This window comes from Homalodisca vitripennis, chromosome 6, assembly GCF_021130785.1.
Source record: "Homalodisca vitripennis isolate AUS2020 chromosome 6, UT_GWSS_2.1, whole genome shotgun sequence".
NCBI classification, from domain to species: domain Eukaryota; kingdom Metazoa; phylum Arthropoda; class Insecta; order Hemiptera; family Cicadellidae; genus Homalodisca; species Homalodisca vitripennis.
This window is the reverse complement of record NC_060212.1, coordinates 121,345,104-121,370,895: the sequence shown is the minus strand read 5'-3', so window position 1 is coordinate 121,370,895 and position 25,792 is coordinate 121,345,104. Positions and strand designations below refer to the sequence as shown.

Below are 25,792 nucleotides of genomic sequence, written 5' to 3'. Positions count from 1 at the left end.
AATGATGTTCATGATAATAAATACAAAAATATGATTTGCAAAAATTATATAAGGAGGTTACGATTAGCTTGGGCTGGCTCTATTATGACAACAACCCAGATAAAAGCAAAAATAGAAAAGAAAACACTAACTATTTAAAAAAAAATGTAAATCATGAATTGAAAAATAATAATTGTTATTAATTAAACAATGCAATGCCAACTTAATTATAATTGTAAATTTTTACTTTCAGACAGTAACTTTTATTTTATTTTGTGAGTATTATTGGTGTAAAGCTTAACTTAAATACTTATAATTATTAGCATGTCTTTGTACTTCAACAAACAAGACAAAAACAGTTTTAATTTGTTTATTCAGAAAATGACTGCTACGTTGACAGAGGGTTAAGTTTTCCATCCTCTTCCTTTGTCCTGTTGTCATCTGGTTTCATGGCAGGGAAAAACAGCACTTCCTGTAGAAAAAACAAGAAAATTAAATTTTTTATCAAAACTACAATTGATACAAATTATTGCAATAATTATTATTGATAGAATAGAAAGTGTGGTGCAGCAATAAATCTTGTTACCAAATTTAGCAGGTTATAAAGCATTCATGAATTATCATGTGCCTAATACCATATTGTCACTATTTTACTTATCGCAAACGCAATCAATGAAAATTTGAGAGAATACATGTTCAGCACTTATGAAAACTCAGCAACAGTTTTTAACTCAAACTTCTATACTGATTATACAAATTTGTGGATATACATTGAATAAAATGTTATTATAGTCGGATAAATTTACCATACCATCATTAGTTTTAACAAGCTACCTGTAGATAAACAGCAGGGAAAGTAACTCCAAAGTTTCAGCATGTCTACCAGAGTGCTTATTGTATCATTCCAAAGAACAGTCTACAATGGAACACCTAATTCAGTATTCTCCATAAGCCGTACAATAGTGGGTAATCCAGTTGGATCTCTCTACTTCCTCCAGAACTTTCAGATACTAACACTATAATCATAGAGAATAAGTTCAGTAGACTTGGTTTCCCTGTTACATAGGTGACAGGGATCATCGTAGATCCACATTCTTATCAGATGATTATTCAAGTCATGAAAGAAACGTCCCTTCTCAAATAACTCCTCCCCAATTCTTGCAGAGAACGAGTGAGTTTGGGCGCTTGAGAAACCTGTTTGCTAAATCTAGGATGTGATTGACTCAAGTTACCTAGAGCAGAGGTCTTTGCGGATCCAATTGTTCATGACTGCGGCTAAAGAACAAGACCAAGACAAACAAAGATATAACTCCTTTACTCGTGACACCACAACTGACCTTGATGTTGTTGGAGTCAGTGAGGAACATAGTGAGTCGGTCAATACCCAAACCCCACCCCCCTGTGGGAGGCAAGCCGTACTCTAGGGATGTGCAGAAGTTCTCATCTATCAGCTGGGCTTCATCGTCTCCGGCAGCTTTGTCCTGCACAACACATGAGCTCATTACTGATCATAACCACTCAATTTTAAATACATCTAAATCAAAGTTGAGGATTAGAGTTAAACAAATGATTAGACTGGTAGAAATGTACCCAACCAGGTCAGTATGTATCCTTATGTCCCGATTTAAAAGAGTGTAGGTAAGTCAAGTTAAAGAAACTAATAAATAAAAAAAAAGTTCGGAAGAAATTAGCACTCTCTTCAATATTTATTTGTGGATTATTTTTAATCTTAAGTAAACCTGCTATTTATGAACTCATAACTAGTTTCCTATCCTTTATAAAGCTAACCTTATATTAACCAGTATGTTCATGTTAATACTCCATTTCGATTACCATTTGAGTTCAGAATTTTTATAGTGAATAGGAAGCAAAATTAATTACATTTTCTCTCCCTATTGACAAAACTTATTTTCTACTCCAGGAGATATTACAGAAACAATGTTCATAAAAATACTAAATAACATTAGAGCAATTAGCTTTTGTAAAGTAATGTTTATAAATTGCACACATTCCATTTGGAAAAGAGAAAATTATAAAGTGTACACGTTACTATAGTAATCACTGATGACGACTGATTAGTACACAGTTCGTTAACAGCCACATGTTGTGTTTCGTACAACTGTATCTACACAAACAATGACACCGACACCACATTTGTTTCAATGTTACGTAAGTTACAGCCCCTGGAATTTTATAAATTACTTTTAACTTAAAGTTGTTCTTTTTGGATACTCAACATTTTCCCAATGCTTAGACGAAAGGTTTACTGCTTATAACTAGTGCTATGGTTGGTATAACTATGGGAGCTAGATGAAACTCAAGGAGGGGTGGGAGAGAGATACGTGACTGGTCACAAGACATTTAGGCTTATTGCGTTTGTTCTGTGGCTCCGCCAATACTAATCCAGTTTTTTTTTTGTAGCCACAACACCTTGTATGTTAACCACACCACATACAGTATAACTTTTAGGACTTTGCTAATATCTAGTCCTATATGTAGTACAATAAAATATTCTTCAAGCCAATTACAATATGAATTTTTACTTTTTATAGTCTTTGAGGAAAGTCAATGCTGCAACCAATATTTGATTTCTGTAGCCTACTAAACTTTATATATTTGCATAAACCTAGTTATAACTTTTTATTCTAATGTAATGAAGATTCAGACTAAATATTTACTATTTTAAATAACATGAAAATAGTCTACATTTCTAGCAAAAAATAAATCAGAATCAGAAATTTATTGTCATGTAACATTACATAATTGTAGTAGATATGATCTACAATGAACAGGTGACTCATCAATATAGTTTTAAATATACTTATCCTAAAAATAAGTTATAAACATAATTAATAATTCATTGATAATTAATCTATATTAATCGCACAAACAGTGATCCAGTATGTGTGTGTGTATATATATATATATATATATATATATATATATAAAACATTAAATTCTAATGGTACAGGTACAGGTTATAATTCATATTAAAATATAATAGAGCTAGATGTAGCTATTCTTATTGTAAAATAAAACAATTTACAAAATGTAAAACACATTTAAAAATAATTAGTGATAAAATAAATACAGTGGATTTAAAATATATATATATATATATATATATATATATACATTAAATTGTATAAATGGCAATAGCCTCCCGGCGGAGCAAGTACTTTTTGTGATTCAATGTTTATTGAAATTAAATAAGGCTATTGCCATTTATACAATTTAATGTAAATAAAAGTCGTTTGACAGGTATTTGGTCTTCCGATCATATGTTAGTTTGCTTATTTAAACACATATGTGACAGATACGGCCAAATACAAAATAATTGAATCGGAAAAAGTAAGCGCTCTGTGGTGTAATGGTAGCACATTCACCCGGCAAGTGAGAGATCCGGGTTCGACTCCCGGCGGAGCAAGTACTTTTTGTGATTCAATGTTTATTGAAATTAAATAAGGCTATTGCCATTTATACAATTTAATGTAAATAAAAGTCGTTTGACAGGTATTTGGTCTTCCGATCATATGTTAGTTTGCTTATTTAAACACATATGTGACAGATACGGCCAAATACAAAATAATTGAATCGGAAAAAGTAAGCGCTCTGTGGTGTAATGGTAGCACATTCACCCGGCAAGTGAGAGATCCGGGTTCGACTCCCGGCGGAGCAAGTACTTTTTGTGATTCAATGTTTATTGAAATTATATATATATATATATACATTTAAATGTTTTCATATGGTTGAGGAGTAATTTAATTAATGAAGGTTGCATCATTTAGGAAATAATTTTCTGAATAATATTCTTTCTCTATTAATATATTTTTTTTTATTTTATAGAGATATTGGAATTTTATTGTAAAATTTTTGTCCTTAGTACTAAGGGGACATTTCAAATAATTTAGTTCTATGGATTGGGTATGTAAGTTTGTCTCTCTGTCTTGTATTGTAATTATGATGTTTTGTAGTGATATTATTAGTAAATTTTTATGGGTATACATTAAGACCTCGTATATATAATGAGTTTATATGGAACAGTCAAATTTAGCTGTTTAATATAGACGTACAGGATGATCTATAATTTTGTTATAATTCTCAAAGCTTTTTTTTGCAAAACAGAAAAAGGTACATTTAAAGCAGATTTTATTGTGTTGAAATGTTTTTAATTAGGTTTGCTAAGTGCTGAGAATAGGGTGAAAATTTTGAACGTTTCATATTGAACAGGTTTAGGTTAAGATTTAAATATCTATAAGCACATAATCAAGTACTTATCATGCAGAATGTTACTGACCTTAGCTTGTTGTTCGAAGCGTTCCCTCTGCACCGCCGGGTCATTCAACTCTGTGTATGCATTGCATACCTCCTTCTTCATGACGAACAACTCGAACCTCTCGGTAAGGCCGGGGATGGACCTGTGGTACTTGGCCAACGGACTCATCACTTGAGGGTGGTCACAGATGAATGTAGGGTTCACACACTGCTCCTCCAAGAACTCTCCGACCAACTGGAAGCACGATAGAACTCGTTTTGAAATGTTGTAAGATTCTAATGGTGGTGAAAATACCTAATTAACAGGCTTGTTAACCTCAAGGTGCTCTAATTACAGTTTAAGTAGCTAAGTGAACCGACCTTTAAGTAACTCTTTGACAGTGCAATTGAGCAAACAAAAACCTATACATTTACAGAGCCACGACTAAAGCAAACTGACCTAAAAATTTAAAACAGCAGTTTTACCATGACAACCGGAACATGAGATAAAATGTTATATAAAAGGATTACACTGCCCTCCGAAACTTCCTGAAGAAAACCCAAGCAGAAAATTTGAGAAATCCTTTACAGTTTGGCTTTTCCAATGACCCTTCCACACCACTCAAGAATTCCTGAACTGGAGAACACACATTCCATAAATTTATTTTAAAATCCAAGTATTATTGTATACTGACTTCATTCTTGTAAATTCTAAACTAGATGCCTATGAATAAAAAGCATTGTCTATGGTCTATTGTTTTTACACATAGACCCTGTTACAATAAAAAATATCATGATTTGCTCAAAATGTTTGTTACAATAAATTTTTTATTAGCAAGATAAAAATCTACATTGAGTTATTAAATAATTTTAACAACTGGCTGGGATGGAGAGACAGTTGCAGACAATATTTCAAAGAACTGAAGTTGATGACAGTGGTGTGCCTCTCTACATCTAAGAAGTCATTGTCCTCATGACTCCAGTCAGCAGACCCATCATCAAAACCTGCATGGGTATGATACTAGAAATGCTGAGAACTTTGGTCTTCCTGTGCATCATAGGACACTTTTTTTATAAAAAAAAAACCATTCATATGCAGGGGCAAAAATGTTACAACAACCTCAAGATGCCAATAGTGATAACCCCAGAACACTCTAGCTACGTCTCACAAGATGACTTCTTGAAAACCCCTTCTAGGGTGTGAATGCGTTTTTGAACTGGCATCACACTTCCAACACTAATCATGGACTCAAAACAGAAATTGATTTGTAAAGCAAGAAAATTTTTTGGTAATTAATTGTATAAACTTATAACACAATTTCAAGTATTTGTGATCTCGAAATAAAGTTATTTTCTTCCTCCCTTCATCCCACACCATCTTTCTCTCTATTTTACCATGTAAGGTAACACTGACCTTGTCTAGAAGCCTAGCGGAAGTCCTTGGGGGTGGGCACTCAACCTGGTGCTTCTCACAGAGGTCAGACAGCAGCTTGTTGGCCTCAGGTGTGGACAACTGGTCCGGGGCAGGAAGTTTCACCTTTAATATCTCCTCAAGTGCAGGAAACATGTGGATGCGGCGGAACGGTGGCGTAAAGTCAATCACAAACGCCTCCCCTTCCTCACCCTCTGGATGGTAGGTCACCTTGTACGAGCCGTGGACACTCTTCACCAGACCTGCAGATATGGTACAACTGTTCTTGTACTATTGTTGCAAGGATATTACAACCTTATACATGTAGTAGTTCTGGTTTAATTTAGGGCAGAAAGTAATCTATCAGTCAAATAAGAGTGTTTGAAAACATCTTGAAAGAAATGTAAATGTCTCTTATTTTATAAAAATGTTTATTGCAAATATTTATTAAACAATTAATCAGTTATTTAACATGTATTAAAAATTCTATTTTTGAAAACAGAATATTTCTAGAGATAGCTAAAACAGTAATAGCTAGAGAGGGGGATACATAGTTCACTGTTATGCATTGTATTGTGGTAAGACCTGCAGCTATATTTTGTGGGTGGCTTTAGCCATCACTAAACATGAGGAGCGATCTAAAGATCTCTACTTTCCTAATATTAACAAGCATAGTATTGCAATGCCTTGACATAGGGCTCTACAGAGCAGAGTCTTCATTGTTATGATAATGTAACATTAGGTCTCATTCACCTGTTACACCTGTACATTCTTTATGTCAAGGGCCACACACATAAGAAGCCAGTGTCACTATAATAAACCTTAGGAAAACTGATAATTCCCCATACTGTTTTAATTCCAAAAATATGTATGTATCAACATACGTACATAAAGAACATGTAAAGAACATTGGTGTTGCATTATTATGACGCATCTTCATCATTTTGTTTTCTCAAATATTTAAGGAAACAAAATAAAAAAATTAGTTAAAGAAAGAATCGTTTGAGTAACAAATTTATGTTCCAATATACAATATATTTTCTGAACTGTATACCAAAACTTCAGGTTAAATTATTAACACAACCAGAAGTATTGAAATGAAAATCTGTTGTTATTTTTTCAAGAGAACCAAACACGATGCCATGGCTAGTATGATACCTAGTATGAGTGTGTGTGAAAGCATCAAAATTACAAGTAAAATGGATGACTCACCAGACATCAAACTCTCGGTGATTGTCATGAGGTCGTTATAGTCCGCGTAAGCCATGTAGAACTCGCAGGTTGTGAACTCTGGATTATGCGTCAGGTCAATACCTTCGTTTCTGAACTGACGGCCGATCTCGTATACTCGGTCGATACCTCCCACTACCAACATCTATCCACAGCAGCAGTGGATTAACAACACATTTTTAACATTCACTTTATCCAAGCAATGTTATGAAAATTTGCACAGGCAAAATTAGAGTATGGAAAGAAGGTTTCAATATTTCCTTGTTTTTTTTATTGACATAGAAAACGAGGGATTGTAGATGAGATAAATGGCTGGCTGACATAACTTAAAATCTTTTCTTACCATCAAATATTCCTCCAAATTCAAGAATCTTATTCTTATAAAAGTTTAGGAAAATATTTACTTTACCCACGTTACCTAAAACTAACTAATACCACTTTACACCATTTCCTATACTTGTATCCTATATTTGTATTTCCACAATAAATTCTTAGACAAAAAATATTTATAAACAATATTTTATTTGTACTTCCTATTTATATTTGTGTGATGCTGTGTGTTTGCTGCGACCAAGCAGACATCAACTCCTCAGCAGTAACAAACAAAAAACTGCTACAATGTATTTACATTGTACTTGTGTATTTGTATATATATATAATTCTCTATAAGAATACAGGTGTGTTTATATGTTATTCATATTTTGCTGAAATTTCTTGTTAAGTACAGACCTTGAGGTAAAGTTCAGGAGCCACCCTCATGAAAAGATCCAGGTTGAGCTCATTGTGGTGAGTGACAAATGGTTTTGCTGTGGCACCGCCCGCAATCATGTTCATCATCGGAGTCTCCACTTCTAGGAACCCGTGGGAGTCTAGGAAGTGTCGAACGTAAGCGATGACCTTGGCCCTTGTGATAAACTTCTGGCGAACCTTCTCGTTGAGGATCAGATCCAGGTACCTCTGCCTGTACCGCGTCTCCTGGTGACCAAATATTATATTAACCACTGTCATCTTGTATGAATGACAGGCTCAGATATGTGTAGACAAATTATCAGCCTATCAGAGTAGAGCCTGAACAACTGTCATGACAGTACCACTATACATTTTCATATAGAAATTGATTAATCAATACTAAAGGCATAACAGGAAAGAATTTGGAGCCACAACAAACTGAAAATCTTGTACACAATGTGCCAATAAGTTTGAGACTGATTGGGGAAACAAAGGGTGGTTCAAGGTGAAAATAAGTCTGCTTTTAGAACAAATCTTGTAGGGGTAACACAGGGAAGTGTTCTGACACCTTTTTTGTTCATTATTGCTGTAAATGATTTTTCTCATAACATTTCATTATGTCTGTTCTATATGCAGATGAAACCACCCTACTAAATCACAACCAAGATTTAAATGCTCTCTTTCATGAGAAATAGAATTCTGAAATAGTCCTTAGAGTGGTTTCAAGCAAATAGATTGACAGTGAACCACAAAAAAAACAGAACACATTATATTTTCCATAAACAAATAAATACAAGCAGTAACGAGTCTGTTAAGTTATTAGGTATTGGTTTAGACAGTAACCTAAGCTGGGATCATAAAGTTTATGTACAATATTATCTCGTGTTGTTTCTTAATGCTTCAATGTTTTTATTGCATTGAGCTATTTTTATCTGTAAATATTGCTTGTTTGTCTATTTTTATTTATACATCTGTATAAAAATTTAAATTAAATGTGACTGTCCATGAAAAATAGAGTATGTCCTTGTTTTATATGTACTTATGAAATATTATATGTGTTTATTTTTATGAGTACTGTTGGTATTTGGGCATATTACATACAATAATAATGGAATAATTCATTTTGTATGAAGTATTGTTAACAATACTACAAGTATTGTCGATTATATGCTGTAAATGTCTGAAGACAAAAACATTTTGAATTGGAATTTGGCTGTTGGAAAATTCCTTTATGTTGATCAGTTTTTAATACTTCAATTAGAAACAAACTTTGAATTTTAATGTATATATTTTATTCTGATTATTTATTTCATTTTATTCTTAGATTAGTTATGACACTATGGCATTGTATGCTTAATGACAAAAAAGGAATTTGAATATCTTTTGAAATCGCTGAATGAAAAAACTAACTAATATCATTTATGTGGGTTCTGAAAAAGAATCATATTATTTACAACTACACACATGCAAAGCCACTTGTACCACTAAACGGCAATTAGAAATGATACTTCAAGATCATATGCTATGGACATATATGTTTTTTCTAAGTTGAAATATATAGTACATAGAGAAGTCTACAAAAAAGAAATGGTTTCAATGCAGATCTTTCACCTTATCTTTCAGGCCATAATGGAGATGGGGAAGCATGTGTAAACAGGGTGAGAGCAACTCTATCTTCTTGGGCATGACAGATAGTTCTCCCTTTTTGGTCTTGCCAGGGTGACCGATACAACCAACGATATCGCCACGCCGCAGCTTGTCTGTGTCCGTCTCGTATTCTGCCTCAGAACGATATAGCCTCGCATTTGCCATCACCTGGATCTTGACCCCTTCGCCTCGCACATCGTAAAAGATCAGCTTTGCTCCTGATACCCTAATTGAGTGGATACGTCCTGTTGAAACAAACATAAAATATTATAAAAGAATTCAATGTAATTGTACTTACAAATGGGAGTAGAATCGTTAAACGGCTGTTATTTAATTGGAAATAATTAATAAGTTTAAATTGGGACTCAAAGATTAGAATAAAGTTGATCATTTTGTTGTGGAAAATCTTGTTTTACAAACCTGCTAGGTAGCTGACCTTTATTTTTGGGCATCTACTTGGACAATTATAAATTGAAGATAAATCATTCAATATTCGAGAAATACGTATGAAATCCATAATCAAAAAACATTAAAGAGAAAATACTACAAAGTTTTACCATTAAAGGAGGTCCAATATCAGTTTTATCTTTGCAATAATTACAATTCCACCCTAAATACCAATAGACTAATAGAAAACACACACATTTATTAAAGTATACATGAGTTACTTTCCTTTGTAGTTAAAAAGACTACTATTTCAATATATTCACTCTGTTTAGAGTGATAAAATTATCTCTCGATTCTTCAACTCCTTGAATACCAATCAATACTTTTAAATCTGACATATATAATATTTATAAACATATTCTTGGGTACTTTGGGATTATACCGACCACACCAGTATGAAGAACACAAAAATAGAAATTTATAGAAACAAACATGATAGAACGAAAAAACAACTCTTCAATTACAAAATTACAAACTTACAAGCATTTCCAGGTATTGTGATCGGTATTGTTGTCGCTGTTATCTTATCTTTCTCGAGAATCCTGATTACGGCAGGCCGCGCGGCATCACGTGATTTGCACGGTACATAATTGCCTTTCCATTTCAATTCAATTTATATTTCTGATTAGCCCCTCTAGAATTTGATATTTTACTGATAGGTACTATCTCGAGGGATGTTTTTCTTTCGTCGACATCAGCGCGGGGCAGCACCTTCGGTGCTGCCCCGCGCTGATGGCCGGAGGCACTCGCATTTTGGGTGGCGGAATGTGATCAAGAATAAAAACAAGTTTTGAGTGTTTTTTTAATAAAGAGTTTAGTTTGGTAAATGTTTGTTTTTGTTAAATTTTTGTGTTTGGAGAAATGTAGAGGTAAAACACGAAAGTACAACAAAGCGATGCACCAGCTGAACGGGCGGCGAGGCTCTGCAATCACGTTATCTACTAGACGCTCGACTTTGACCTCTGTCTGAGGATGGGGAGGGGTTTGCGATAAGACAATTCCTGTTTTATATACTGACGAAATAGTCTTCTACGCTAATCTAGTAATCAGTAGAAGCAAAATGTTAAATAACGATTCATGTCTGGGTGTGGTCGGTATAATCCCAAAGTACCTATTCTTGTGACTACCTTTGAATATTCAGTTGTTTGTAGCACACAAACATTAACAAAAGCTTTATAGAAGTGTAAAAATATCCCAAAAATATTGCACTTTTGAAAGACTTGAAAGACAACAATATTCAATACAAAAAAATCAACTCTTTCAACAATGTTTAACCCTACATCGGGGGCTAAACGGAGTTTTCCTCCGTGTATTTTTTATTATTAAAAATAGTACTACTTTTCTGATGTTGGCAGTCGTTTCCCGCAGTGTACTTCACGAGCATCTTTCGGGGAAGCGAAACAATAGCCTCCCGCTTATCTTTGTCAAAATCTGTCAGTATGAGGTCTACTTCCGTGCGAGACTGGACGATTCCTCCGTGAGCGCCTGATGTTGTGTTTGTAGTGCTTGGACAAAATCTCCGTGAGCGCCTTATAGTGTTTAGTTTTTATGGAGTAATAATCCGTGTGCGCCTAAATGTGTGACCTGTGATGGTTTCTTTTTAAGTTTTACAATATATTTTATTTGAATTTTGTGAAATGGAGAATGAAGACGAGAGACTTGTCAGTACAGTGCCCGTGTGCTAGGGAACATTTCAGTACTGTTTATGGAGTGAACATTGTCGTTATAAGAACCAAAAGGAAAATTTTTTGAAACTGTGTGTAGTGTTTAAAAAAAATTTTTAGTAAAGAATAAATTTTGATTTTAGAGTAATAATTGACATTACAATTGTATAATATCTCAAGAATTGAAGTAAGTTGTTTTTGTAAGAAGTTAAAAACTAAGTTAATTTCCATATATTATTACAGTATGTAAAACATTTGTACAATTAATTGCATTATTCCTTAAAATAAATCATTTTGTTATTATACAATAACATTTTTTAAGATTTTGAATTTCTTATTTGGAAAATTCATTACATAAGAGAGTAATTTTTATTTAATTTCTAAAAATGAATATATTACATTATAAATAAATCAGTATGAATATTTAAACAAATAAAAACAGTTTAAACGACTATGATATCAATTATTCGCTAACCTGGAGGAAATCTCCGTGAGCGCCTGATGGAGGGTTAAATACTTTTAAATTCAAATCCCTTAACATAATGATGAAAATACATTTGTTATACAACAGTGTTTAGATTAAATTAGAACAAATTTTTGTTGATACTTTTTTAAATTAATTAATCCAACTATTCCAATTTTTATTTTTATACTCACAACTTCCAGGTAATAAATTAATTAATATAATACAAAGAATGAATTAAATTGGTGTATCACAGATTGCACAACAGGTACATTTGTTAGCTTAACACTATCATTAGTACTTCATAAATACGTAACATAATATGTTGAGTTATGTTACAATAAAGATTATGCCTTACCCGCAACGTGCAAGGTCACATCCTCGAGAATCTGGCCAGGTTCTAAACTGCTGTATTTATCAATAAAGTCCTCCAATGATATTGTCACATTGAACTTGTGGGGGTACGGATGTTCCTTTCCTAGCTTGAGCTGGGCCACTGCGTTACTTCGCAGCTTGAAATATTCCTTAAACAGTCACCAACATTTTTGTATAAATCAGTTTCATCTCATTTCACTATGAAAAATACAATATACTACTAGGGCTTAAATTGAACATAGAAGTCTTAATTGGAAATTGTCTGCATTTGGGGCAAAATATTACCACAAGTATTTACTATGGAAGAGGCACTTTCAAATAATTTCATGAAAACAAACATATTGAAAAGTGTGATAGAAGCAACTGGAGCATTAATACAAAAGGACAGAATTTTTTACATTACAGCACATTTTTAGTAACATACATTTAAAAATAAAAATTATTTTATCTACTAGTCATTCATATTCCAATAAAATATTTGGAACTTCTAGCACAAAATTTGTGTATACAAGCTAACCAAATTTTATGCACAAAACTGTAAACAATTTGGGGAAAATGTTCTGAAGGTTCTTCACGAATACATGATAAGTTACAAGACTACACCTACCACTGCAGTCCTTGTCAGCCACTTTCTAAAGTCGAAACTGACGGTGTGGGTGTGGGTGTAAGCGGGTGGAGGAAGGAATTACTGAGTGAATGGGCTTAAAAGATATTTTTGTTTGTTACGTAATATATATGTTATTCTGAAAAATAATATAGGCCTATTAGTTTGTTTTTATTTAAACTTTTAAATGATTTACAAACAGCAGCCAGATTTAAGCTGGTTTAGTTTTTTGAGTGAAGTTCTGTATTTAGTAGTTGGTTTCTTTTTAGGTCAAACATAAGGGCCATGTGGCCCTAATTTTGCCTCTGTACTCATATAACAAATAAATAAATTATTCCTTCATTCATTATCCAACAATATGTAGTCAATGTTTATGTAAGTAAATATAAAAAATTTAGATTATAACTGGTAGGTAGGAGCAATATTAAAATTTCTGATTTATAATTTTATTAAGGAACACATACCACATTTTGGAAACTACAGATACCAAGTTATACAAAGAATAACTCTTATCAGCATTACTAATCTTCGGTATCAATTTACAATATCGTGACCATGGAAAGGTATGTTCATTTTTTTTCCTGAAAACTACAATGTTTCCTGAAAACAATAGTGAAAAAAAAAAAATTCGTTGGCAACGAAAATCAAAGGAATTACGATTTTTTTAAATTCTCTGAAAACTCTGTTTTTGACAGTACCTCTGGCAACACTATCCATATTTGACAGTTTGGTATTACTCCGCGGCTCTCTCTCAAATAAAGAAGGAACGCCATTTTGAACTATTTTGTTCCTCCGTGTCTATTCCTAACCTCCTTATTTGACAGTTTGGTATTACTCCGCGGCTCTCTCAAATAAAGAAGGGACGCCATTTTGAACTATTTTGTTCCTCCGTGTCTATTCTTAACCTCCTAGTTCAGTAGTGGTAATGGCACACCTTTGTGTTGGATGTTCGTTATCTTACGTGGAAGCAATTCCCCACCTGAACATTAAGGTAAGTGATAAGTTACTGAAATGATAGTGACTAGTACGTTGATCCTGTCAACGATGCCTGCCCGCTGCGCAGTGCTGTGCACTGCTTGCTCTTTTAGGAAAAAAATTAACTCGAGCTTGCAAAAGTCGAATCCCAGATCACGTGATGCCCCTGCTCCTTAACGCAATAATGCCCGAAAGGCATCAATATAATACAATAATATTCTTTCCCCCCAGTTTATATGCACCTGTCATAATAATACTAGGCTATAAATGCCCAACCCATGAAAAAAAAGTCCATTTTCCATGGTCACGGTATTGTAAATAAATACCTAATCTTCTTAGTGTAATCAATACATACAATACACTCAATACATTTAAAACTGTTGTTTGTGAACCATTTTAATAGTACAAGGTCAATTGGTTTGCAAGTGGTTATGACGTAGAATGACTTTTCTATAACCTGTCTTAGCGCAAAGTGTGATTTGGCACAGTGAAAGCATAACATATTAATGACGTACCGGTATATAACCAGCAGCATTACACTCAGGAATAGGCTTAACAAGTATATATAAAATTACACTCAGGAAGGTTTTTTCTCATAAGATTTTAATGAAACACAATTTTATTGACTTATAAAATCAAAGCTTTTAGTACACACCGAGATATTACTAATGTAACAAAGAGAAGGAAATACTGTATAAACGTTCTGTAGGGCAGCATGAGTTAACTATCCTCAATAAAAACCTTTTTCTTGTTTCAATATAAATAAAACAACATCTGAGTCAAAGTCAAAATCTTTTATTGTCGTCCAACTATATACATACCTTAGCAAAGGTCAATTCAATTTCCCAGATGTGTTAAAATTTACAAAGGTAATACCAATCTATAAGAAAGGAAAAAAGTCTGATCCATCAAGTTACAGACCAATATCATTAATCCCCGTAATAAGTAAAGTTTTTGAGGCATGTATTAAAGATCAATTATATAATTTTTTTGTTAATAATAATTTGCTTTGTGTTGAACAGTTTGGTTTTATACCAGGTTTGAATACAATTAAGGCCGTTGAATGTGTTATTAATTATGTTTTGAACGGTTTTGAAGATAAAATATTGACATGTGCTACTCTGATTGACCTGACCAAAGCTTTTGATTGTGTCTCTCATGAAATATTATTGGAAAAATTGCAATGTTATGGTTTGGGGGGTGTGGAACTTGGCTTAATGACATCCTACTTGTGTAACAGGAAACAAATGGTATATCAAAATAATGATGGATCTAATTTTCAATTAATTAAATCTGGTGTTCCCCAGGGATCTGTATTGGGACCATTCCTATTTTTAATAGCAATAAATGATTTCCCAGGTAATATACCATGCAAATCGGTATTATATGCAGATGATACTACTTTAGTTTGGAGTGGAAAAGACATGAGAAAATTGCAAATAGATCAGAATGTATCAATGAATATTGCAGAGAGCTGGTTTAAAACAAATCATTTAAATATAAATAAAAAAAAGACAGAATCAATTATTTTTTCACTAACTAAATTAACTGAAGCAGAGTCTATTAAACTACTTGGCCTATACTTAGACAGCAGTTTGAAATGGGATGTACATATAAAATACCTTTGCAAAAAGCTATCTAAAATCATTTATTTACTAAGAAAACTTAAACTGTGTGTTAGTAGTGATATGTTGATCAATGCGTATTATGCCTTTTTTCACTCTCAGATTGTATATGGCGTTACTTTATGGGGAAATAGTACTTATATGGAACAAGTTTTTAGATGGCAAAAATATGCTATACGGACCATAAAAGGACTGGACAATTGTGAATCTTGTTTTCCCATTTTCAAAGAATTAAAAATAATGACACTCCCATGTTTATATATATATATTTCTGTCTAATAAACGTAAAAGAAAATTTGCATAAATATAAAATTAGATCTGATATACATAACTATAACACAAGAAATAACTATGCCCTAGATTTACTACCTGCTAGACTTACAAAAACAAATAACAGCATATTTTGCATGAAAAATCGATTATTTAACAAATTGCCTCAATCCGCTCACACTGTCTCTGTTAATAAATTCAAATATTGCTTGAGAAAGTGGTTAAAGGAACAAGTTTTCTACAAGGTTGATGACTATCTAGCTACTGATTATGGTAAATTTAAGGACATCTTTTACTAATTTTTAATCAAAGCTAAATTCAGATTAGATAGTTAAATGTATGTATTTTAATGAATTTTGATGTAATGTATAGTCTATTCACTGTTCATTGTTTTAAATTTTATTAGTTTATGTTTTTTTGTGTTTTTAACTGTTGTCTAATTATTTATTCATAAATGTATGTCTTTTAGTCTATTAATAATTTACGTTTTTATTGTTGAAGCTATTACAGTGTAGTTTATATAGTGTTATAACTATTTATAATGTTTTATATTTGTTTTAATTTTCACTTAAATATAGTGGTTATATAGTATGTCTTTTAATCTATTGATAATCTATGTTTTTAATGTTAAAACTATTACAGTGTACTGTATATAGTGTTGTAGCTATTTATTATGTTATTCTACATTTATTTCTCTATATTTATTTAAACCTTCATTTAAATATAGTAGTTACCAACAACTCAACAAGCAATAAAAAGTAAAATTATGTTGTATTGATATTGACGAAATCTATTGCATCACTGTATGATTAATGATGAATAAAATCTTGAATCTTGAATATTATTTATCTATAAAAATAGTTGATATAAGAATTGGATTCTAAAAAGCATCTGCTTACAGTGTAAACAATATTAAATATCAGATATGATAATTATGTATTAGATATGATATTATAGTATCACTATTTTACATATTGGACAGTTGGGCATAATTCTCCCGGATACTGTAACATTCCAAACGGACTAAAAATGCTCTAAGCCTCCTCCGAAACAAAACCACACCCGACTGACCTAAGCTTTGGAGGAATGGCGTTAATCAATTTAATTACAGAGTATTGAGTGTCTTTAGCCCGCGAGAACTCACGTTGTTAGATCAAATCTAACATCCTCCAACCAACTAAGAACGGCTTTTTCATGGTCTTCATTCATTGCAATAATATTTGTAAAGTCATAAAAGAACAATCTACGAAATATAACTCAAAAGCAAACAGAAAAACAAGAAAAATCACTAAACTTATGGATTTAAACTGGCAGTTACGCGATCACTAGCGCCGTTAGATCGCTCCTAACATTGGGCTGACGCGATCACTCGCGCTGTTAGGTTGAAACTAATAACCCGCGAGGAGCGTCCACCCCCCCCCCCACCATGACGCCTCACCCCAGCAACTTCTAATGTCTAAACATGATGCAATGCGCAGCAGACATACCCATAGAAGCATAAATTAAGGGTTCAGTGTTGTAAGATAAGAAATAAAAATAATGTTATATAGCACAAAAATTATGTTAGATTCAATCTAATAGCGCGAGTGCTCCCGGGTTAAAAATGTAGTGTTGTGCATTGGTATAACTAAAGATCTGGAGTATCAAAACTGTATCTGTTAGTGGTAGTAGGTTGAAATACGTTCTTATGTTTCCTGCAGAGTTAGGGTGTTAAGAATGTAGATACCAAAAAATGTCAAAAGATTATGATTTGAAAAAACCCCTCTACAGGAATCATATTGTTTCATTTCAAAAATCAGCCTAAGAATTGATTTTTTTGCAAGCGAAATATTTATTTTTATGGTTTCAGCACCCCAAATTGCAACTTCATAGGACAAATATGGATATTTACAGTGATGTGAGGACATTCTTGTCAGCAAACTGTGCAAGCCTCCTAATAACAAAGATACCGCTGTTTAACTTACCAGATACCTTATCAATATGTCTTGAGAAATCAATGCGAGAAACAACTACTAAAAAAAAAAGTAAAGTAAAGAATGTCTTATTTTACCAGGCGAAGTTAGGGCTAAGAAGCCCTCTCTAACACTTAACCTAGGGACCAACGGCTTAAAGGTGACTTCCGAACCACCACCAATGGCCAACTACTAGTCCAAGGAAATTAGTGTAATGGCTTGAATCAATTTCGTCCTCGCCTATAAGTAATTTGAAAGCATTTCCATCAGAATTCCTCAACCAAAAGTCAATGAACACAGTTTTATTTGTGTTCACTAACAAATTATTGTCTGCCAACCATTGCAATAGCGATCCAATCTGTTGGAACATATTAATCTCAAGATCATTATGAGAATGATTGCTAACACTTAACGAAGTGTCGTCAGCAAACAAGCATAAATCAGCAAAGTGGAACTACTAACCGACAACTTGTAGTTTTCAATACTACGACTACACTGGTTGGATACAAAAACAGAGATGAGTTGACACTTCCTAAATCCAAAGTGTTATTCTGATCTGCACGAATTTCCAAACCATATTTAAATGCTACATGTGCAAAGAAATTGTTGAATAATTCATCTACCTGTTTGGGCCTAGGGACTGTAAAACCGTCATCTTCTTTCAACATCCTGCTTTTTATCTGTTCTGAGCTTTTGTTACGGATTGTCTCTTTAATTACATCCCAAACAGATTTTTTACTGTTATTTGAGTCTTCAATGTGAGAGAGGACCTTCCTAGCCTTGACCGCTCAAACTGCTCTCCTAAACTTCCTTTTTAGATAAAGATAAAGTTGTATTGCAGGATTTGAGGAGCGAAGATCTTTTGTAGAAAAGTACATATTAACTAGATCCTAACCAAGCTTCGAAAGGGAATGATCAAACTCTATCCGGGTGAAGTACTTTTTTGATGCTTTTCAAATTTATTATATGGAAAGGCCATTTAAAAATAATGTTCAGTGGTAAAAAAAAGTAAAGTAAAGATGTCTAAACACAAATGAAACAATCAAATTTATTACTGACACCATTAGCCAAGAAAATGTCCATTTTAAAGACATTAATGTTCTCCTTACAAAAATACCTCCGAATTCTGAACTTAGGGAACTTCAAAGGGAAGACCCCTACAATGAAATGTTTGAAACCTGAGCATAATGATCGGATATGCCGGAAACAACAACTTGATGGACTAATGTTACAAAATACATTGTCAATAACTGATTCTGAGACATTCAATTCTCTGGTATAAGCTCTCAGTGTTGTGCAACCCAAATGACGACATTAAGTTAGCTAATTCCTTTGAATTACTATCACGAACACACATATCAATTCCCCAACCACAATAGTTTTCTGGTTTGGTTTTACAAATGACTCCAAACATTCATTAGATTCAATAAATATATCAACAGAATTATTTGGAGGTCAAGAAGGAAGGCAAGTAGAAAATATGCAATATGTTCTAAACTGTAACTAATACCTGATATTTCACAAATGCCCTAAGAACAAAATTTATCAATAGTCTGGAACGTTAAGCCGTCTTCAATTAAAATACATAGAAGTGCAACAAAACCCAGAAGCTGTTGTGAACACAGGGAGACTAAACACTTTTAATTAGGCTTCAATAAGGAAATTTGCTATTAAAATTATAGTAAAAAAGTACATCTTAACATTTGTAGGCCAAGCAAATAAATGATATACAAATATGTCACTACTCCTTTCCTAGTAAAATCATACTCTTCAAAGAGCTAAAGAAGGAGAAGTTTGATTTACATTACATTAAAATTTAATTTAAATGTACACAATTATGTTAAGACCTGAAATTACTTAAGTTATAAATTGTTTTGTATATGGTATTTGAGGTACTATAATGTTTATAAGTTCATCGTTAAATAGTATAATCATACATATGACCCAGTGTAACTACTTTCTATTTATTCTCTATTACAGTATAATTACATTTGGACTGATTTCTTCTTCAGCATTGAGGTCTTTCTTTTTCTCACTATGACCATGACCGTCTTTTTCTTTTTCAGCTGCTTTTGCCAGTTCCTTTTCAGCCTTTTCTTTGGCCTTTTGCTCAGCTTTCAGCCGCCTCTTTAACTCACTGTAACAAATTATCAATACCATTTAATAAAACAGTCGGAAATTAGTACAAAGCAATATGACTGTCCTATTGAAATAATTTATAGACATTTGTAACATTATTCAAGAAATTGATAGTTACATTATCAACCTACAATCTTAAAAATAGGAAAATACTTGCAAATGTACAGAATTGAACATCTGCAGACAAATTTAAAGCTAAACCGTTTGCTACACGTCAGTGTTAATTTTAACATTCTAATAAAATTTTTAAAATATTATCTAGAAAGATTATTATGGTCATAGGTGTTCGACTGGATACAAAACAAAACAACATGACTGTACATTATGTGTTTTTCTCCTACTACCATGATGTTCGAAAATGAATTTCTAAGTAGAATTCTGACTGGTAAGTTCTGTAGACCAGACCTCGATAGAAAGTTAACAGAACTGACAAGCTTATCACCAAACATAGCAGCGACATCGGTTCCTGATTCCGAGATGAAAATAAAAAAGTGCTGTATGCTTATTAATATAAATACATTACACATGATACCTAGTAGCCTAGAGATAAAAAAAGTAAAATTATCTTTTAAGTTTAAAAATGCTTGTCACTACGCTAAAAAGCATTGTTTGTAACATCATAGATTAGAGTACAACTCATTAATGTGTTTGTAAGACATTAAAAATTGAACACATGTACAAATAATTGCCTCCAACTTTCTGGAATAGCGAATTGCAGAGTTAACCTTATATATTATAATATATTTCTATAATAATAAGCAAAACATAAGCAGTCTTTATCTGAAGAAAGCATTTTGGATATGTAATAATCTTTTGTTATAAAGAAACTTAAACATTCATTCTGCTATAAAATATGAAATTTTGTTTCTTACTTCATAAAAACACTTGTGAAGCTGCTCTGGTGTTAAAAACAGTTTATAAGGATACAAATAAAAATTCACCTACTCAAATAAAAATTCACCTACTCAAATGATTGACCAGTGCTTTGATTTTTAAGCGTAAATGATATAGGTACCACACAACCAATATATCACTTCATAAACTATTTTTCTATAAATAACATAAGTGACAGCCTTTGGAAAAAAGTTGAAGAAGTAAAGAACTATGTTTATCCAGTGTGACAAAAGAGAGAATTAATAAAATAACAAACATTACTGTGACTGCAGAGACCTTTCCAGATGGTATCATTAGGAGTTTTTTAATGAGTCTTGCAACGCTCGCCTAGTCGAGACATGTATCCATGCAAGCTCCAACAAGCACAGCTCGCTATTCCAGGAAATGTTGTGTACACTCTAATAATTGACAGGAAAGAGTCAGCTTTACGAGATTGTAAATAAACCCACCCGTTATTCATTAAACTCTGAGATCCAGACAAGAGGCGAACCATGTGGGTTTTAGAGGCCCCATTGTGAATGTTTACAATAATCTGCTGCAATGGCCTCAGCATCATCATCGTCATCAATCACTTACCTGTAATACAGCACCTATGTTACAACAGACCAAACTCTAACCAGAACAATGGTTAACCCATAAACATGTTTAAATACATAAGTAACAATATTAACAGTAGCCTATAGATCATATCTTTGAGATGTTATTCTATTAATACAATGACTAATTGGCACGTTCCATATTACAATGTGAGCCGACAAAAAATGATGCAGCTTTTCATGTCTCAATACTATTTCTAATTCAACACTAGTGGAGAGTTTGGTAAAAGAGATTGGGGATTCGTTGTGAATTCCTTCCATCAATGTTTTATTAACTAAATAAGACACCAAACCAGCTGCAAATAGAGAATGTTAAAAAGGATAGGATTAAAGTAATTACTAATTATAGTAGGTACAAATTATTCAAATTAAATCTCCACAATAATTTAAGGTTGAAGAAACAACTTTGTATTAGCGATTCAAAGATCTATTCTAAGCATGAGGAGTCAGTGGAAAATCTGTAATGTAATTATAAGTAATGTCTAATGCATGTGGTTAATTAAATCCACACAAATATGAAGAAAATTATGCATTAAGTGCTTAAATTTACTCATTTTGACCTTAGTTTTCCAAAATATGTTAAAATCTTATGTGTATATATTATGTATCCACTGGTGACACCAATGTTATATTCATACTAAATTTGTTTACGAGTCCATTTTTTGTAACCTCTTACATAAGTCATTTACTTACTTAAAAACAGCACCTTTACTACTCTGTTCATCTACATTTTTTTCATGTTTAATATTTTGTTCAGAACTGTTGCAATGTTTACAACTACTGTAATCTACCCCACTAAGGTACATATGTTGCCATGTAGGTGCACTTGATTGACACCCAGACTAAGTTCCGTAACACACTGGATACTCGGATATTAAATGATCTGGAGATAGTTTGAGATGTAGAAGTATTCAAAATGCCATTAATTATCCCAGTAATGTTTGAAAAAAACCATTTAAAAAGGAGCTGTATATGATGAACGCCTCCATTATATTATGAAGAAATATTTCAAAAGTCGCGGGGGGAACTAATAAATAGCCTGTTTGTTTGGAAATTGACTCCTTTGTCACCAGCACCTCTAGGTTGTTAGAAAAAAAATTAAGAATGCAGATGGTTTTAAACCCTAAATTGATTTGTTTGATTTTAAAATGTTAAAACACTAATCATTCGTTCCCATATTTTCAAGTCTTGCAAAAGTTTGGGGAATGTAGTGATGAAAGGAGGAAAGAAGATCCATCATATTGGGTTAGTATTTTTAGTGGTCAATATCAATTTTTCAGATTATTAGAATGGTATCATAAATATTTTAAGCTTAGGCTACATTGGCTTGAAAATAAAAATGAAACTTTTATTTACACTACAAAATGTATCTAATCGTACATCATAGATAATATTTGAGTTTCCTTCAACAAGAAGAGAACAAAACTCAGTAAGTACACCGGTTTCTTCAAACCAATAAGAAATATTAACCTGTCAAAGTTGTTATCCCCCTTTCTTCTCCCAAATAACTTAGTTCATAGTTACAACTACAAAATACAACTTTCAGTGTTTAGACCTTATCATAAGTAAAATCTAGAGATTTATATATGCAAAATCTCAAGAAGTTTCATAGCCTGTCAACTCAAGACATGCCAATAACCATTTTATGTGATGATAAATGAGTGACAAATATTTTTATTTTCTTTCTGAATCATGCCTACACTGTGAGCAGTTTCTGATATAATTTGTGACACAATTGGTAGCTCTATTATAGTAGTCCCATCAATCCCAGGGCAAAGTACAGGTTGAGATATAACTTTTTTTAATTTATTGAAAATATTCAAGGGCTTTAGAACAAGATATATGCTCAATTTAAATTATAACATTAAACTTAGGTTTATGGTGATAAAAGGGCTAGTGATTGTCAGAGTTTCACAGTAATTTTTAGTTTACTTCCTCATTCTTTTTTACAACAATAATTCTTAAAAAATTTAATTCCGAATAAATCAAGATTTATCTACAGTATAACAAGTGTCCACCACTACAATCGAATCAACTATCAATTAGAAATATCTAAACTATGAAATATAAAAACTTTTTACTTATACATAATCATAATTAATTAGGCCCTAATAACTGTCAGTTGTTTTTATTTTATTGAATAACAACATTTTAATACAATCTTAGAAGGCTATAACGTACCTAATTTGGTTTGTCATTATTGTCCAAAATTTATTGAAATAAAGTAAAATCATGTGTATAGTATTTGAGTAATGGCTGTTCGCAAATACAATGGTGATGTACATGTGTTATATGTATCACAAGGTGTCAAAAGACATGTTTATCATTCAAAATAGAAAAAAACAACTAAATGTTACACTGTTTGTTTGTTACATTTTATAAATATATAGCATAGATAGTTTTTATAAATTTATCATTAACATATTATTTTTTAAGATATAAAAACAGCCGAACTATACTGTAATTTGAAATACCTATAACTTAATTTTGTTTCAGTAGTTAGTCTATATCAAGGATTCATTGGTTATGAATATTGATGCCTCGATAATGAGGAATATCGATTACTCAATAATCATGAATAATGATGTCATGGTGACCGCTCATTATACTGGAGCAAAGGATATAATCCAAAGTATAAGACAGAACCGTATATCCATAACTTATAATAGGCTAGGCTATATATTATGAACAAGCATGGAATACTGATCCTTTAAATCACTTGGTAATCATTAAATTAACATGAAATTTAAGTAGTTAGCCATAAAATTAGGCCTACTCAAAAGCCAATCACAACATAATCAAATTACATTATATACACATATTTTAAGTGTAATTTATTATCAACAAGTTTTTTGGTGACCCCCACACTCTTTCTAGTTTCAAATGTTATTAGAGTTTGCTATAGCAAATAATAAATAAAAGAGACTATGTGAATGTGAAGTTAATCAAAATTATTGAATTAATCCAACATTAAAAAAAAAAAAAACAATAAAATCAAGCCAAACATTTCAAATTGAACTTTTGTTAATTTTTTAAGGAATGACGCAATACAAAAACCTGTTATCTTATACCTAGATCTTTTTTATCACAAGCAAAAGTGAATCCTATTAACCTAACATAACCTCAAAATAAAAGGTGAGTGTATATATAACAACAAGGCAACATAACCATACTATTCTATTTAGAATAATAAGTATTCAATACAAATTCAGAAGAACAAAACTTTATAACTAAAATATTTATAATTAGCCTACCTCTTGGAAAGTTGTTCCCCTCCAGCTTCAGCCATGCTTTCGCAGAAACAGTAAAGAACAAGAAGAAAAAACAGAAACGCCGGCAGGTTCCTGAAAGGAGACAGGACACGTTGCCATTGCCGACAAGGCATGTTGTTCATAGTTAACTTTATACATAAAAAACAACGTCATTTTCAAACACACCTACATTTTACTTTACATTATTATTCAAATTCGAACCACTGATTTCAAAGCAAGATTATCTCACTAATCTTGTCGTTAACAGCCATTAGGTGAACATTAAACTGATATTGAACCCTATCGATTATGAAATTATTTAACAAACTCCTAAAATAAATATAAGAACACAAATTGACGGCATGTTACTCTTTTTAACTTGCCGGATGTGTCGTTGATAATAAGCTCTAAAAATAACATTCCTCTACGAGTCACCATTGGATGGGTTTGTATCTTTTTTATGTTTCATTATTCATAGTGTTGTTTATACAACAAAGTTAAAATATTTAACGTGACTCGTTAATGAACCTTCTACTATGCCAATGGCGTATCATCATAATTTGTGACAAATACGTTTTGTAGCTTTGCTTATACTAAAGTCGCTTCTAAACCCCCCATTTATATACCTTTCCTGTATGAAATAATATTTATTCCTCACAATAAAACTACACTGGCTCAGATGGTACTCGAAGAGAGAGCAAGCTCTCGATCTTCATAACTGAGAGCGCTGTAGTATAGTGACAGCTGCAATCTGCTGTCTATCTATACCTTATGAGACGAAACAACGTCGAAACAGCAATACGTTTTAGCGAGACATCTATCCCTATTATCACCTAAGCTTTCGCGAAGGGAACAAGCGCATAGCCGTGTGGTGGTGCCAACACTACCTTAGCAATACGCTATAGAAGCGCGGCTCCTTTTTGTAAAGCGGAGGACAGTTATGATCTTTCACATGATGCTGGAACCGCTCGTGTATGCTGCAGAAGTACTAAAATTCGGGTAGAATGGGAACGCGCGAGCGTTGAATCGCTACCTTACCAGCGCGCAGCAATGCTGCAACTGGATACCGCCAACTATATTGTTGTCCTAAAGATTGTTGACTTCGGTTATCAACCCAAGGAAGTTGCCTAAGGCGAAAGCCGGTGTGCCATACGCCCAGACGGGTGGTCCGTAGTTACTTTTGCGTTTCGAAATGTCTGTCTCTCGTGAGGTGCACGACGCTAGAATCGATTGCAGCTGTCACTATACTACAGCGTCCTCAGTTATGAAGATCGAGAGCTTGCTCTC

The 25,792-nt window shown here is 32.7% G+C and overlaps 1 protein-coding gene across 2 annotated transcripts; it reads right to left on the bottom strand.

Annotated features, from left to right (window-relative positions):
• Window positions 1-334: 334 nt before the first annotated feature.
• On the bottom strand, window positions 335-24,667 carry LOC124364857 (lysine--tRNA ligase-like). Of its 2 annotated transcripts, XM_046820648.1 has the most exons (11): window positions 24,509-24,656; window positions 21,108-21,234; window positions 19,615-19,762; window positions 12,183-12,348; window positions 9,215-9,495; window positions 7,604-7,849; window positions 6,857-7,019; window positions 5,648-5,907; window positions 4,277-4,489; window positions 1,317-1,460; window positions 335-451 (listed from the first exon to the last, which is right to left on the bottom strand). In XM_046820648.1, exons 2-11 carry the CDS (start codon window positions 21,221-21,223, stop codon window positions 368-370), a joined length of 1,821 nt encoding a protein of 606 aa, XP_046676604.1. In that variant the 5' UTR covers window positions 21,224-21,234; window positions 24,509-24,656; the 3' UTR covers window positions 335-367. The 2 variants fall into 2 exon arrangements, with proteins under 2 accessions (XP_046676604.1, XP_046676603.1); XM_046820647.1 differs by lacking the exon at window positions 21,108-21,234 and having other exon boundaries at window positions 24,509-24,667.
• Window positions 24,668-25,792: the final 1,125 nt, after the last annotated feature.

What these genes read in the sequence shown, in the direction of transcription:
- LOC124364857 (XM_046820647.1), bottom strand. Translation starts at nt 24,648, where the DNA reads ATGAACAACATGCCTTGTCGGCAATGGCAACGTGTCCTGTCTCCTTTC. An exon ending in AAGAAGAAATCAGTCCAAAT is followed by an intron (nt 12,349 to 19,614) that starts GTAATTATACTG and finishes TGACTGTTTAAG; the next exon opens with GAATATTTCAAGCTGCGAAG. An exon ending in TGTGACCTTGCACGTTGCGG is followed by an intron (nt 9,496 to 12,182) that starts GTAAGGCATAAT and finishes TTGTTTCAACAG; the next exon opens with GACGTATCCACTCAATTAGG.